This window comes from Vespa crabro, chromosome 13 (assembly GCF_910589235.1).
Source record: "Vespa crabro chromosome 13, iyVesCrab1.2, whole genome shotgun sequence".
Taxonomy (NCBI): domain Eukaryota; kingdom Metazoa; phylum Arthropoda; class Insecta; order Hymenoptera; family Vespidae; genus Vespa; species Vespa crabro.
In genome coordinates, this window is record NC_060967.1 from 3,943,473 (window position 1) to 3,959,262 (window position 15,790).

The following is a 15,790-nucleotide window of genomic DNA, read 5'->3' on the forward strand; positions in this document are numbered from 1 at the left end:
TGAATGTTTTACCTCTGCATCCCCTATAATAGACTTTACTTATCCAAGCCTATCTTGATTTCATTTTCTCCGTCGGTAAAAGCGAACACGCCATTTTATTAGGCGAGTCTTAATTTTGAAATATTTCGCGTATATGTTACTTAACACGTGACAATAAAGGATAAAAGAGTGGTTCTTCTGACCACGAAGGTTTCAACGCTCTGACCTCTGCCATTAACCACAAATCTGTCGTATAGAAGGATGGCGGATGCATTGGATCTTCCTGGTGCTTCTTCTATGCAGAAAATGTCGACAAGAACATTTAGACAGAAAGCTCAAGAATTTCTTTCTTCACGAAAATATGCCAATAATCTCGTCGACATAATTAGCCAGTGGGATGTAAGATGTTTCTCTCCCTTTCTCTCTCTCTCTTTCTCTCTCTCTCTCTCTCTCTCTCTCTCTCTCTCTCTCTCTCTTTCTCTCTATCTAACTAATCGATTCTGTTTGATTGCACTGTAATATTTTTCTTAAGGTTATAGGAAAACTTATATGCATCTTATTTTCATTAGGAATCATCATTCTCTTGTTTATTGACTATAGAAACAATATTTGTGGAAGTGCTTAAACGTGGTGATATGTTTGTAGAACAAACAATTACTCTTACAATCTCAGGTAGGGTTGAAACTATGACTCAAATTGCCTTATTCTTTTTCTATGTCTTTATTTATAAGATTTTTATTTTTTGTTAGAACCTAGTCCGGAAAGACGTTACATCAATTGGTTGCGCAATTGTTATGAAGAGGTCTGGGAGAAAATTCTTTTATCTATGGAGAAATCTCGTCCAACCATTCAATTGCAGGCCCTTACTACGGCATTAAAATTATTAGCTCAAGAAGGTAAAACACCGCTTGAACCAACTGGGAATTTGGGGTATTACTTACCACTGCACCGTCTGAAACCTATTCTTATGTCTTTACTTTCCCCGGAGAAAGACAATATTAATCTAATAAATAGATTTCAAGAGATAGCTGGATATTCGGACGCACTTTATTATACATGGAAATGTCTACCGTCTCTTACTCCAAAGAGACAACCACGTGAAATTTACATTAAGAATTTACTTGAGCTTATAGATAAACTGCCACTGCCTAAAGATACAGATGGTAAGAATATTTTGAATGACAAAAAATATAAATCATATATGTATGTATATATGTATATATTATTTTCTCCTGAAACTAGTTTTCTCCTTTTTTCAGAGAATGAAATCTGTGAAAATAAACAATTGTTGTGTGAATCAAATGGAGGTAAAATTATATAATAGATTTTAATATCGTACAAATTTAAATAAATAAGACACACCTAATATATTCATTTATGTTTACCAGGAATTAATAGCTTCACGTGGGATCAAGCCAGTGTAAGACGTTCGCTTAACAAAGTATGGGCGTGCGTGATGCATTGGGAATTAACGCCTCAACTGCATAAACAATTGTTAATAGTGCTTTTGGAAAGAGTTATGCCGCATCTTGAAAAGCCTATATTATTAACAGACTTCCTTATGGATTCTTTGGATGCAGATGGATGTATCGGATTACTTGCCTTACAGGGTGTATTTTTATTGGTTACAAAGCACAATTTGGAATATCCAAACATTTTTACTAAACTTTACTCGATGTTTGAGCCAGAAATTTTTCATACAAAATATAAGGCACGATTATTTTATTTGTCTGATCTTTTCCTCAGTTCGACGTAAGTAATGTATAAATATGAAAAAAAAATTTATTGTAAAAAGTGCGTTTAAAGAAAAACAAATGTCTCGTTTTGAAAAAGATCTTTATACAATTTTTTTTTCTTTTTCAGACACCTACCGGAAGCATTAGTGGCAGCATTTGCGAAGCGTCTTGCACGTTTAACGTTGGTTGCGCCACCCGAAGATATTCTTATCATTTTATTGTTCGTGGGTAATCTCCTCTTAAGACATCCAGGTTTGAAGAGACTTATAGATCATCCTCAAGGTGGGGAATTAATATCCGAGGAAGGTACAGGAAACGGTGACCCATTTCTCATGGAAGAACGAGATCCGTTGCTCAGTAACGCGCTCCTTAGTAGTCTTTGGGAAATCAAAGCTCTTCAATGGCATATCTTACCAAGTATTGCTACAGCAGCACGTTTTATTCGCGAGCCACTTCCCTCTGTCGAATATGATATGGCATCTGCACTTCAACGTACGGGAGGGCACATGTTTGATCGGGAATTAAGAAACAAAGTGAAAGATATTATGTTAACGTTCGAACGCCCAGATTCTATGGCATTACCGAAAGGTGACCGTCTGTTACAATACTGGCAACTTACATCCATACATTGATCATGCATTATCAAGACTATCAGTGGAGCACGTCGTCAATAATGCAATACATACGTGCGAGATCGCCAAGATCGCCGTGCGAAATCGTCGTAAGAGTGTGATGCGGTATGTTGCAAAGGATAAGTATTAGAAAAGAATCATAATAAATTAAGACATTCGTTTTCGTTTTTTACCTCGTATCTGTGGAAAAGAAACAGTGGCGTGTATGTGTGTTGGTAATATTTAACTTTATATCTGTTAAATATAATCTTTGTTAAAATCGTTTTTAAACCAATTGATTTACAACGTGTCATATGCAATCACAATCTTAAGCTATACATATTGATCTAACAATTATTATTAATTATCTACGGACTATCGCGATGATTGGAATAATCACTTTCGTCATAGCAAGTCATTTGTACACACGAGTGTGAAATAATAAAAAGATATTTATTTTAATAGTATTCTCCTTACTCTTGCAATATATAATTATTTCTGTAATGAATATACCATAGATGCAGGTTAATTTATCATTTACTATTGTAATTATTTTATATCAATGCCAAATATTTACGTATGTATTACACAGGCATTTTGATGCTTCTCTCATTATATTACATTTAAATGATCATTTTATCGTTTGATACATTCGTCTTATGTCGCTGGACGAATTATTTATCATTTTGTTATGTATCTCTCTCTCTCTCTCTCTCTCTCTCTCTCTCTCTCTCTCTCTCTCTCTCTCTCTCTCTCTTTTTCTCTCTCTCTATATATATATATACATATATATATATATATATATATATATATACATATATATATATATATATATATATATATATATATAACAATTATATTCTATGTACATGAATTATGATGATTGGCATACAACATCAATGCTATTATTTTTTTATTAGGATTTCTTTTCCAACACCTACAAAAAAAATTAATTTTAGTAAAATAGTACTATATAATACAAGATAGTGATAATATAGTCAAAAGATAATAGAACAGAGTATTATTTTTATGAAAACATCTATCTATACGTGCATATAAACTATCAAAATAATGTAAAAATCACAAACCTGTATCAGTTTTCTCCATTCTTCTTCAGTTAACGCATGCTTTATCTTTACTAAAATATTTGGAGGAATCTCAGGAGGAATAGATAACATAGCTTTATCCTGTCTGGCAGGTATATATTGTATCTGCAAGAGTTCTGCCACTGTAGGTCTAACTTTAGGATTGTGTTGAAGGCATTTACGCATCACATCAATTAAAATGAGAGGTGGTTCGAATTTCTCTGTTTTATCAAGCAAAAGTATAGACGTTGGAAAAGCTATCTTTGGATTCGGATTCGTTATTGCATTCACTTTAGCCCACTGAGGACGTATGTGATGAAATGGAGTTTGTCCATACACAAGACCATATAAAATACATCCTAGTGACCACACATCCGATTTGTAACTTATCTATACAATACAATTAAAGATATGTATACACACAGCACACAACACACACATATATAAAGGGATTCTATACCATCATATATATATACATATTAACAATTATTTTCTCTGTACAAATACATAATACCAACTTTATATTTAACATTGTGATTAGGAGAATCTCCGTTTCCACCAATATCCATTAGAGCTTCTGGACTAATATAATTTAAAGTACCAATTGGACAATTTTTTACAACAGAGGTCATATCTGCATTCATACTAGAAGCAATACCAAAATCTATTAATTTTAGACGACCACGTACTAATAAAAAATTAGCTGGTTTTAAATCTGAATGTATGACTCCTGAAAACAAAACTCTTCGTCATTATTTTCTTCTTCTCGTATTGCAGATATAATGAGTCTACATAGATTTTATAATAAATTAAATTTTCTCTACCATTGTCGTGTATATGCTTAACAGCTGTCAACATTTCCGTCCAATAGTAAAGAATCATTGTTAATGGAAGTTGTTTCTCCTGTGATGTCAGTTTCAATAAACGACTAAGATCTGTATCACCCATCTCCATTACTACATAGACTAAAGGGTATTTTATCTCACTATAAAAATGAAATTTATTTTAACGTCGTATTAAATATATATGTTTCATAAATAATTATATTTAGTAAACTCAATCATACTAATCAAACATCCTGACTATACATGAAGCCTGCAGTTTATGTAGCATAGAAATTTCTTCTAAACATCCTTGAGCTGAATCCTTATCCATACGGCTCAAATTTACACATTTGATAGCTCGTAATTCGGACGATGTCAAATCTTGTACTCGTAAAACTTCTCCACTCATACCACGTCCTAAAGTACCCAGAATTAAATATTCTTTATTTTTTATCATTATCCTTTTATATCTTTCCATTGAGTTGGAGGGATTTGACGGTATTGAAACCTGCACGTTCGATATTTTATCTACAACTTCTTTTATATTCTCTTCTACTACTCTCTCATTAGAAATGACATTTTGTTCTTCCGAATTCATTAATTCCGCTTTAGAGATGGATATACCATGCTTATCGGAAACAAATACATTTTCTTCTATCGTATTCTTTATCCTTTCATCATTCTTGCCTATGTCCATTAATTTAAGATTTTTAACAGATTCCGATTGTTCGGCAGAGCCACCACCAACATCCGACTGCATAAATTTATTCTCTAATTGCTCTATATTTTCTTTAATTACAGAATTTCTCCCTGATTTATTCTCTCCAGATGGTGTATCAAATATATTATTATCAGTTTCAGCTTCTTCTACTCTTGACAATTGCTTATTGTGTAATGTTTGGACTTTAGATTTTGCCGAAAAAATACAGAAGTTATTAACAGAATCAGATTGATCGGAACTCATAGTAATTCCTAGGGGTTGTCTCATACGTTTTCCTCGTTGATAAAAATATCTGAAAAAATAAAAAAAAAGTGAAAGAAAAGAAATATTAAAGATAAAAGTACCATCCTCGTTATTTATTAAGGCTGAGTTTCTCTTAATAACCTAGGCATATCATCCATTTTTCTTATTCCTTGTATAAAAATGGAATTGGCAGAAGTCGGTGTAGATTCGACAGTGGATAAACCTCTATTGTGGAGCGGCATTTGTCTTGCATTATTCTGCGACCATGTCGAAAGAATTGTTGATGGAGTTTGAGCTGCATCTGTTAGAACCTCATTTTGTAATTTGTTTTGCAAAATACATGAATTTGATTCTACTGAATGGAGATTTGTGTGTTTTAAGGGAGTAGCTGTTAAAACAGAATAAATGGATGATCCAGTATCAGAAATAGATGGTATCTCTGAACAAAGATTTTCTGAGTTTAAATACTTCTCGTCCATAAGAAATTTTGACTTTGATTGATTTGTAACTGCACGGTTTATATCTCGCAATGTATTTTTGTCATTAGAAGGTATAAAGGAAACATGTCCAATACCGCTTTCTGTATCCTTATAAGGTTTATTTTCACTTTTATGATCAAGCCTTTCTTTATGTATATCTTCTTCCATAATCAGATTTCCTTGTTTCTGTTCCATACGTTCAACATAGATATTTAATGGAGTATTTTCATATTCTTTTAAGGCTAACACATTTTCTTGATACAATTTCAATCCTAAATTAGCATTTCCCTCATTTTCGGTCGCATCATGAAATAAAGAATTTCCATGCTGCATTGTATCCAAAAGATCACTGTTTTTAATATTCTCTATGCAAGTATTTTTAAAAGATATTACTTTCTGATTCTTTTCTTGTTCGTCCTCATCAGTCCTATTAACATTATTATATACAATAGTATCCATTTCCACCGATGACCTAATACTACTATTTGCTTTATTATCATTATTGCTTTGTAAATATTCTTTGAAAGAAGAGTTCAATAAAACACCAACATGTTCTTCTTTTGATTTCCCTTCGATACTTTCAGAATGTGATATATGTTTCAATGACGAATCGTTGCAACATACATCTTGAATAGAATCATTTAAAGGTAATACTCCAACATCATCATAGTCTGTTTTATTTTCTATATTAATTATATTTTCTTCATTTTCTTCGTCATCGCTTTCACAAAAATGCAATAAAGCTTTCACACGAACTGGTTGAAACTTTGGACGTGCATGCAATCCACCAGCACCAAAACTTGATCGAGCAGAATGATGATCTTCCATCATTTAAAACTTTGCAAAAATATTTTCGAGTGATTTGCAATCTAAAAAATATGAAAACTTAAATAATATTGTAAATGTATAAATACGATAAATTAGATATTTAACAACTCTACCGATTAATCTCACGAAAGTAATAAAATAGCAATATTTCTGGAAAGAAACCGAGCAAAAAGAAATGATAGAATAATCTACTTTTGTTCATTTAGAAACACCATCATACGCGCACTTGTCAATTTTCCTCCTGTAGCATCAAAGAAATGTCAATTTTCTCTATGTTGCCTTAATAAAAAAGAAAAATCAAAGTACGACACAAATAAAATATAATTACAAATGAATATTTACATCGGAATAGGTTATTATATCAAATGGTACATTGTAATTAATTCTAAATACCATATAATATCCATATTTTGGATTTTCAAATACAAACTGTTTCATTTACTTTCTACCGGTTATTACTTTATACGTCATCAAAATTTAAATCCTCAAGAAACATTCTGATTGGTTGATGTTAGAGCGCTACGAATACCATTAGATCTTTTCATTTTCTTTTCTTTTATCTATACGAAAAACATCCAATTTTTTTTTAATTTTTTATAATAAGACCAATAAAAATTAATCGAGTTATTACATTTTAATAATCTATCAATAAAATATAACACACATACTTATTCTCCGCTAGATGGCACATGGATAGAAACATTCTCAATTTAAGATTGTTTTCCTACTATAATCTCTCAATTCATAGGACCATAAATTAAAAATTCAAAAGAGCACTAGACTATAATGCATTTTTAAACAATACGATCGTCTATCTCTTTTTTATGTATTACGCAAACTTCCGAAAAAATGTTATGTCCGTAGATAAACAAATCGTACTTTATTTTAATTTTTCTTCAATCTGATTTTCTATAATTTTGAAAAATTATGCAACATATTATGCACATACATTAAAATTTGTGGAATTTTAATTAAACCCACTTTATTACAAAATAAACCACGCTTAAGCATTTAAAATATTTGAATATTAAATTTCAAAATCATTCCAAATACCATACTTGAAACCATAAGTTCAAAAGCATATCTAATGTCTCCTTTTCATCTGCACACATTATTTGTAATGAAATTAGTTGGTAGAGTAATTTTGAAAATGTAAAAAAAACCCTATATAATATAAATATATAACAATCTTTGTTTTCATACTCTATCATACACATCTTTAATCGATATCTCTCTTTCTCTATCATATTTTCTTAATTATTCGTAGAAACAAAGAAATCTTCTTCATTATATTTCATTGTTTTATTTATTCGAAAATTAAATGAAAGTATGACTAACAAATAATTCTTTTATGCATTTACTCGATGTGATATTGATGCCAACAATGCTCCTCAAGTAATAGTCGACCTTTATAAGGTCATACATAGGAACTACTTGGCAGCAGTCATAGTTACACAATGGGACTCATACGGATAATTACATCCTATCCATATTTTTTATCTTCCTTCTTATAATCTAGCAATTATCCTAAGTATGTTTTATCCCTTTTCTCGCATATAAATATGATTTTCATAAACGTAAATTGTCACTTAAATTGAAATGTAAATGTCAAAATCCTCCCATTGTATCGCAAGATTGATAGATTGACAGATTGCTCTATTCTCATTCTCTCTTTCTTTCACTCTCTTATTCTCATTCTCTCATTCTCTCTCTCTCTCTCTCTCTCTCTCCCCTGCCCCCGTTCCAGTGTATAAACACTTTCTTATAGATAAACTCGGAAAGCTTTGGGAGGTTTCTGTATTCTATGGTTCAAAAAATTAAGAAACAGCCTGCATCATAGCATTTTGCATAGACGTATGAAGAGAGATATAAAAAATAATATTTTATTTAAATCGCAGGGACGAAATTAGGAATTGCATTATGAGTAATGAAAAATGGTCTAAAGTATGTCAAAGTACTCTTAGCGTTTCCCATTATTATAATTAAGAGCTCGTAATGGTGCTTTGAAGGTCGATGCAGATTGTTGCTGCATTTGATATGCCAATGGATGAATTTTAAAGCCATATAACCTGTAAACAGTACAAACTGTTATTCATATTTTAATGAATAATTGGAATAAACACTAGTTATTACAAATGTCATATCCAGTGAATTATATTGGTTATTTCACATAATAGTAGATATATTATTAAACTATATGAATCACCTAGGTACAAATTGATTTGCTGCGCGTTTCGGTCTGTACTCGGGATGAACCATGAAAAGCATGTGTGGAAATCCTGTACCAAAATATGCACCATCGGTATGATGATGCCTAGAACTTTTAGGTGTATAGACATCCATACATTTAGGGCAATAACTCTTGACCATAGCTTCACCAGGAACATCACTAAGACCCAGAGGTAACATTGGTTGGGACTCGCAATATACACGCGGACAATGGCCAAAATCACCAGCTTGATACTTTTCAATCATTTGAGCAATTCCTCGATTTGTAAGAATGTAACGTGCATGAATGAGACCATAAAGCATTTCTGCAGCCTGTTCAATCAGATCTGATTGGTTTGGATTGTCATCTAAATCGTCATCTACTATAAATAAAAAGCAGTTATCAGAACTAATGCACAATAATGTACTCAGAAGTAATGCAAGGAACTTAGCACAACGGGTTCACCTACGAGGCTCGAGATCTAATATCATATCTAGTGCTTGTCTGTAGTGTGGCACTTGTTCGTTCAATCCTGTTAAATTAAATTTATCCTGAATATAATCTTCATCGACCTGAAACAATTAATTAAATATCTGCATAAACTAGTATGAAATCCTAATGATAATCAAAATATTACACAATATGTTTACTAATAAGAATAATACTATTAAGATACAAAAGAAATATGAAATAATAATTCAGACATCTGTAGGTCATAATAATTTATCGTAATGTTACACTTTTCATTGCGTTACAAATGGAAGAAAATATCTATTATTCTTACTCATGACTATGTTAAATTATAACAACTACGATGCTAAAAATAATAAGAATATATTTCTGTTTGGCTAAAGCTTTATTACTTCATTGACAGATTGATAAAGAATAACTAATTATGAAGATGAATAGAGGCAAACAGATACTTGACTTACCTCACAGAAAAACTCATTTCCTCTGAGGCCACAAAACCACGATATCCAAGATACCTCCTCGGAACTGCTCATTTTTCTGTGAACGAAAAAATTGAAGAAAAATATTCTTTATTAATTTTCTGTGCTAAAAAACTGCCACCGCCGCCACCGCCGCGTTGATGAAGTACAGAGAGCGCGTGTGTAATGCGTGAACATGCGTGTGCGCAAGAATCGCGAATCGTATCTTTGTACATACGTACGCGCGCTTGCGCGCCCGCGTGTGTGGGGGTGCGCGCACGCGCATACGTTACGTGTAACTGTAAAGAGACAGAGAGGGAGAGGGAGAAAGAGAGAGAGAGAGAGAGAGAGAGAGAGAGAGAGAGAGGGAAAGAAAGAGAGAGAGAGAGAGAGTTGTATAATAGGCAGATACATATGCACCAATACACGTGCATCGATATGAACGAATAATTATATATATATATATACGTACATATGTATGTATGCAATGTGTGCACGTGCCTAAATGTGTAGATGTATATACATACGTATATACGTATGTGTATTACGTTTGTGCTTAGTGCCCGTTTGGCAATTGGTTAGAAAGACGCGAACGAATGAGTGCAAGGGGAGCAATGGAGTTTTGGGTTTTACTAAGCAAGATGCCCGACATTACGGCCTCTCCGCGGCTTCACCTACATTGGCGTGGTCATCGCTGCTTCGTCAACTGATTTTCAAGTACGACGTACGATCCGACACGGCCAGGAAGCACATTACTCGAAAAAAGCCTTGTAGGACCGAGCGGCCCAATGTAAACCCAAAAATAAACAGCCCTTACGGCTTACCTTTTGGTGCTTTGATTAGCCACGCTTGCTCGTCGAAACGATGTAGATGGCGCTCTTATCGTTTCCTAATTTCTTCCTTAATACCAACCTTATATTTAACATTGTCATTAGGAGAGAATATCCGTTTCCACTATTATCCATTAGAACTTTTGGACTAATATAATCTCAAGTACCAATTGGTGCAACTTTTTTTACAACAAATGTCATATCTACATTTATACTAGAAGCAATACCAAAATTCATTTATCTCGTACGATCACAAAATAATAAAATATAAAGAATGTTGAAAACATACAAAAAATATATTTAGTATCTTTCTTTTGTATATGTAAATTTTTTATAATATAAAACTGAACTAGTACAAAGATTTTCAAAAGTGTAAAAAGGAACTATTGTATTTACAATGTATAATACACAATTCTTGAATTTTAAAATCTTTATCATATATATTTTTATTCGTTTCATCCTAATTTTTCAATTAGTCATACACACAAAAAATCTTGATCATTATATTTCATTGTTTTATTTATTTAAAAATAAAATTTAAGTATGACTAACAAATAATTCTTCAATATAATTTACTTGATATGATATCAAGACAAATAACACTTTTCAACTAATGGTAAATCTTCCTACAAAGGTCATACATAGGAATTACTTGACAGCAATTGTAATTATACAATAAAACTCATACAGACAATTATATCCTATCCATATTTCTTATCTTTCTTTTTATAATTTAACAATTATTCTAAGTTTTATCCCGTCTCTCTTATATAAAGCTATTTTCATATAAACGGAAATTAACATTTAAATCTATATAAAAATTCCTCCCATCGTAAAAAATAGATACATTGACAAATTACATTATTGTCTCATTCTCTCTTTCTCCCTCCTTCCCAATTTTAGTGTTCAAAACACTAAGCTTTTTACAAATAGGCTCAAAGAACTTTGGAAAATTTACCTATAAGATAATAAAAAATTTATCGAATCATAGCATTTGGCATAGATGAATCAATAGAAATGTAAAAAATATTTCATTTATATCTAATAAAAAATGATTTAAAGTTAATTCAGAATTAGAGATGTCAAAGTGCTTTTAGAATTTCTCATTTTTATCTTTCGAAAGAGTTCGCAATGGCGTTTTAAAGATTGATACGGATTGTTGCTCTATCTAATATGCCAGTGAAAGAATTTTAAAGCCATATAATCTATAAATACTAGAAATCGTTATGTAATAGTAGAAATATTATTAAGCAATATGAATTACCTAGGTACAAACTGATTTGGCCCTTTGGCCGATACTCTGGATGAACCATTAAAAGGATATGTGGAAATCCTGTACCAAAATATTCACCATCGATATAATGATGTCTAGAATTTTTAGATTTATAAATATTCATATATTTAGAACAATAAATCTTAACCCATCCTTTGCCCGGAATATCGCTCAGACCTAGAGGTAATATTGACTGAGATTCGCAATATACACGCAATATAAAAATCATTCGCTAGATTCGATTTTCAATCAAATTTATGCAATTCCTCGATTTGTAAGAATGTAACGTGCGTGAATGAGGCCATCGATCACTTTAGCAGCCTCTATGATAATCATATTTGATTGTCTCTTTATTATAATATGCTATAAATGAAAAACAATGGTGTCAGAATTGGTATACGATAACGTATTTCTAATTAATGCAAGGACCATAACATTACTGATTCACTTTCAAGGCTCGATATTTAGAATCAAATCTAATGCTTGTTGGTAGTACAGTACTTGTTCGCTTAATCCTGTTAAATTAAATTTATCTTTAATGTAACCATTTAAAACAATCTATTAAATATATACATAACCTGTATGAAATTCTAATAATGATCTTAATATTACACAATATAGTTCTAAATAAGAATAATACTATTTTTAAAATATGAAAAAACAAGAGAATAATAATTTCTATATTCAAATATTAAAATATATCTATATGTCGTAGTAATATATAACGACATAACATTTGTCATAGTCAGAAATGAAAGGAAAATATTTATCACTCTAACCTCATTGACAGAAGGACGAACAGAGGCAGATAGACACTTGACTTACCTAACAAAAAAACTCATTTCCTTTGACGGCACAAAACCATGATATATAAGATATCTCCTTGGAACTGCTCATTTCTCTGTAAAGGAAAACATTGAAGAAAAATATTCTTTATTCATTTTTTGAACTCGAAGAATAACACCACCACCGCCGTCGCTATCGTCATGTACATACGCATGTGCGCGCATACATAAACTCACTATAAAGAATTCATATATACGTCCATATGCGAATATTCGTGCTTAATGCTCGTTTGGCAATTAAAAATGAATGAAAATCAGGGAGAGAATATGAAGTTTTGCCTTTTTGTAAAAAAAATATTGGACATCAAAGTCGCTCCACAGGTTCACCTATGTATACTGGCATGATCATCGTTAATTCATTAACTGATTTGATTTTCAAGTAACACATTATTTTGAAACAAAGCCTCGTAGGACCGAAGGGCCCAAAGATAAAAATAAACAACCTTTTAGCGCTTTGATTAGCCACACGTATATTTGTCGAAGTGACATAGATGGAGTTCTTGTCTACCTTAAATTTTTCCATCTTTCAACCATTCTCTTCCCTTTTTTCTATTTTTTGTCAAATAATTCAATTATATGTTCTTAGATGAAATGTGCTTAATTTTTATTCTAATCGAAATTATTCGAGTTTTTTTTATGAAGAAAAACAAACGTTGGATTGCTTTAAATTCTAACGATTTACATAACATTACGTGGCTTTCATCGTTAATTTTTAAAATAGCATAAAAAAATAATTAATCTTACAATTTATTATACAAACATACACACCTACACACGTATGCAGGTACGGACGTACGTGATTTTTGGAGATAGACGTCTAACCTGTAAACGTCCATTTTAATGTTTCTATTTTAAAACAGTATTAATAATAAAGTTAAAGATAGAAACATTAATTTTATCTTCAATTTAATGAAAAGCTTATTGATATTCCCCATTGTTAACTTTTTTAAGCATTAATAAACATAATAAACATAAGAAAAATGTTATAATTACTTACAAATACAGTACAATTAAATGAACAATGGTCTTTTGGGTAAAGCTAGGTAAATTTAAGAATGAGCAATCAACTATCTATACATGTCTCTTATCATACCAGTGCATAAATATAGAAATGTACTTTTACCTTTAGAAGATACTACAAGCAGTTATGGTAAATATAAATTTAACATTATTTACAATTGATTGCACGTCATATTCTAAATATTTTTCTAGATGCATATGTGGTTCGGAAAAGACCTGGGTACATTCTTGTTTCCAGGATACAATGTTTCCACTACATGTGCTTTTGTATCTACTTGTATAGGTCTAATTAGTCTTGCAATATTATACGAGGCCATGAAAATATCCCAGATTAAATTGGACCAAATTGCGATATTTAAACCAAAACCTATTTCTAGATCTTCAGAGAATTCTTCTTTGTTATCTAAAATGACACCAAGATCCTTTGCTTCTTTCTCTTCTATGAATTGGTATTTGTACAATAATGATAAGTAATTCATGAAATATATTTTACCAATCCAGGAAAAACATAATATAAGAATAACAAAAAAATCAAAATATTATGTAAGAAAACGTAAGCTTATGATTAAAATGGTTATTTATTATCAGTGCAAGCTGCGGAAAATGGATATTACAAGTACTTCATTGGTCTATTCATACCACGCTTGGTTACATACTTATGATGGCAATTATGACATATAACGTATATATTAGTATTGCCCTTGCTATCGGAGGTTCCTTGGGATACTGGATATTTGGTCCTGCCTTGATAGAATTAAATATGAGTCAATTTCGAAAAAGACAAAAGATCATTAAGTGCGACAAGGAATGCTTAGGTAACTTATTAATCGCTCTTGTACCATAATAAATCAAAATCTTTCTACTTATGATATTTATAGATGCTATTCTTAACCAAGAAAGGCGCGAGTCTGCTGTCTCTGTTATTGCGGAACAATTAGTATTAGAAGCAACGGCAGAGATTCATACACCTAGAGATGTCTGAGAAGATATGTTTCCTTGACTCGATTGGAATTAATCTCAAGTGTAAAATTTAATTGAAAGAACAATTTATACTTTTCACAATTCCCATCATCATTTTTACAGATATGTGTTTGTGGCTACAATCAAGAACAAGAGAAAGTACAATAAAATGAATAAAAAATAAAATCATTGAAAACAAACAAAACAACAATTAATTACTTTTATAATGCCCTACGTTAAACAACCATTAGTTCTGTGTTATTTACAGCCTAATATATATCATGTAAAAAAAGTAGGAAAAGGAAAGGCAAATTAATCGCATACAGACTGTTAGGTCAAAAAGTGAAGATTGGAATGTGTAGAAACGTAAAAATAATACTTTACAAGATATGCAAATCTAAATTACACCAAAACTAATATCAATTGTCCAGATATCATCGCGTGGAGGTTGCTGCTTCTGGAGGTCCTAATTTATATTAATTTCCATTTATCAATTTCCAATAAAACTACATTCAAGGTGCATTAATAGTTATATAATGTTTAAACAAAAACGATATCATTTATATTTTACATAATAATATATTATACTGACGTAACATCGTACCATGCATTATATTATATTGTTTAAATAAACATAAAATAATCGTAAGTATTAATTATTACCTGCATGAAAACAGTGAGAGAGTGCTGATGTTTACTTCTCGTAATATAAGTAGAAGACTTGATGTTTGACCTTAACTGTCAAAGTCGTTTGCGTCTTTGTTTTTTTACATTATTTATATCACATATAATCAGTTTGAAATTTTTATCTAAGAAAACTTTAAATTGCAATTATTTTATAATCATCGGGCTTTAATAGCTATACAATGTTTAAGTTATTCATACTATATATACAGTATTAGATATAAACTGTGCATTGTTTAAATTAATATATAATAATCGTAAGTATTATCAATTTCAAAATAAGAAATTGTTAATGATTTAAAAATTTGGATACGAAGTATTTTGCCAGTCACTTGACACTATTATCTTTAGAATATCTATTTAATTATTTGAGTCCTTTGATATATCATTTCTTATGTTTCTATTATTTTGTAAAAGGGTTGAAATGAAATTAATTTACGTTATTGAATGAATATATCTTGTAAAATGACATGTTTAAAATAAAAGAAAAATTTCTATTTAATATTGACTCCATGCACCCTATGCACCCTATGT

At 31.0% G+C, this 15,790-nt stretch overlaps 4 protein-coding genes across 15 annotated transcripts; 2 read left to right on the forward strand and 2 right to left on the reverse strand.

The window, feature by feature from the left end:
- The first annotated feature begins 70 nt into the window (after positions 1-70).
- Positions 71-2,788, forward strand: LOC124428705 (nucleolar complex protein 4 homolog B). Its single transcript, XM_046973077.1, has 6 exons — positions 71-378; positions 549-651; positions 729-1,142; positions 1,239-1,286; positions 1,368-1,731; positions 1,843-2,788. The coding sequence occupies exons 1-6, from the start codon at positions 241-243 to the stop codon at positions 2,345-2,347; spliced, it is 1,572 nt and encodes a 523-aa protein (XP_046829033.1). The 5' UTR covers positions 71-240; the 3' UTR covers positions 2,348-2,788.
- A 57-nt stretch (positions 2,789-2,845) lies between these two features.
- LOC124428700 (probable serine/threonine-protein kinase mps1) lies at positions 2,846-7,648 on the reverse strand. 2 transcript variants are annotated; one of them, XM_046973070.1, is made up of 8 exons: positions 6,849-7,648; positions 6,620-6,747; positions 5,341-6,547; positions 4,478-5,248; positions 4,236-4,396; positions 3,930-4,141; positions 3,415-3,801; positions 2,846-3,263 (listed from the first exon to the last, which is right to left on the reverse strand). In XM_046973070.1, exons 3-8 carry the CDS (start codon positions 6,507-6,509, stop codon positions 3,243-3,245), a joined length of 2,721 nt encoding a protein of 906 aa, XP_046829026.1. In that variant the 5' UTR covers positions 6,510-6,547; positions 6,620-6,747; positions 6,849-7,648; the 3' UTR covers positions 2,846-3,242. The 2 variants fall into 2 exon arrangements, with proteins under 2 accessions (XP_046829026.1, XP_046829027.1); XM_046973071.1 differs by lacking the exon at positions 6,620-6,747.
- A 725-nt stretch (positions 7,649-8,373) lies between these two features.
- On the reverse strand, positions 8,374-15,789 carry LOC124428713 (casein kinase II subunit beta). 8 transcript variants are annotated; one of them, XM_046973089.1, is made up of 6 exons: positions 15,236-15,789; positions 12,573-12,648; positions 9,648-9,723; positions 9,185-9,287; positions 8,713-9,097; positions 8,374-8,575 (listed from the first exon to the last, which is right to left on the reverse strand). In XM_046973089.1, the coding sequence occupies exons 2-6, from the start codon at positions 12,587-12,589 to the stop codon at positions 8,467-8,469; spliced, it is 690 nt and encodes a 229-aa protein (XP_046829045.1). In that variant the 5' UTR covers positions 12,590-12,648; positions 15,236-15,789; the 3' UTR covers positions 8,374-8,466. The 8 variants fall into 8 exon arrangements, with proteins under 8 accessions (XP_046829045.1, XP_046829044.1, XP_046829047.1 ...); XM_046973088.1 differs by lacking the exon at positions 15,236-15,789 and adding an exon at positions 13,361-13,631; XM_046973091.1 differs by lacking the exon at positions 15,236-15,789 and adding an exon at positions 13,361-13,493 and having other exon boundaries at positions 8,713-9,094.
- On the forward strand, positions 12,956-14,777 carry LOC124428714 (probable low affinity copper uptake protein 2). Of its 4 annotated transcripts, XM_046973097.1 has the most exons (5): positions 12,956-13,376; positions 13,632-13,742; positions 13,851-14,078; positions 14,206-14,427; positions 14,491-14,777. In XM_046973097.1, the coding sequence occupies exons 2-5, from the start codon at positions 13,670-13,672 to the stop codon at positions 14,592-14,594; spliced, it is 627 nt and encodes a 208-aa protein (XP_046829053.1). In that variant the 5' UTR covers positions 12,956-13,376; positions 13,632-13,669; the 3' UTR covers positions 14,595-14,777. The 4 variants fall into 4 exon arrangements, with proteins under 4 accessions (XP_046829053.1, XP_046829054.1, XP_046829055.1 ...); XM_046973098.1 differs by lacking the exon at positions 12,956-13,376 and having other exon boundaries at positions 13,601-13,742; positions 13,851-14,061; positions 14,201-14,427; XM_046973099.1 differs by lacking the exon at positions 12,956-13,376 and having other exon boundaries at positions 13,805-14,078.
- Position 15,790: the final 1 nt, after the last annotated feature.

Bases quoted from the DNA above. Each gene is read 5' to 3' on its own strand.
- LOC124428713 (XM_046973089.1), bottom strand. The intron at 9,098-9,184 runs GTAGGTGAACCC...TTTTATTTATAG, and splicing joins GATATTAGATCTCGAGCCTC to TAGATGACGATTTAGATGAC. The intron at 8,576-8,712 runs GTGATTCATATA...TACTGTTTACAG, and splicing joins GCAAATCAATTTGTACCTAG to GTTATATGGCTTTAAAATTC.
- LOC124428714 (XM_046973097.1), top strand. From the start codon at position 13,670: ATGTCTCTTATCATACCAGTGCATAAATATAGAAATGTACTTTTACCT. The intron at 13,743-13,850 runs GTAAATATAAAT...TCTTGTTTCCAG, and splicing joins AGATACTACAAGCAGTTATG to GATACAATGTTTCCACTACA. The intron at 14,079-14,205 runs ATAAGTAATTCA...TTATCAGTGCAA, and splicing joins TTGGTATTTGTACAATAATG to GCTGCGGAAAATGGATATTA.
- LOC124428700 (XM_046973071.1), bottom strand. From the start codon at position 6,509: ATGATGGAAGATCATCATTCTGCTCGATCAAGTTTTGGTGCTGGTGGA. The intron at 3,802-3,929 runs GTTGGTATTATG...TGTATTGTATAG, and splicing joins ATCACAATGTTAAATATAAA to ATAAGTTACAAATCGGATGT. The intron at 3,264-3,414 runs GTTTGTGATTTT...TTTTTTTTGTAG, and splicing joins AATGGAGAAAACTGATACAG to GTGTTGGAAAAGAAATCCTA.
- LOC124428705 (XM_046973077.1), top strand. From the start codon at position 241: ATGGCGGATGCATTGGATCTTCCTGGTGCTTCTTCTATGCAGAAAATG. The intron at 379-548 runs GTAAGATGTTTC...TATTTTCATTAG, and splicing joins ACATAATTAGCCAGTGGGAT to GAATCATCATTCTCTTGTTT. The intron at 652-728 runs GTAGGGTTGAAA...ATTTTTTGTTAG, and splicing joins AATTACTCTTACAATCTCAG to AACCTAGTCCGGAAAGACGT.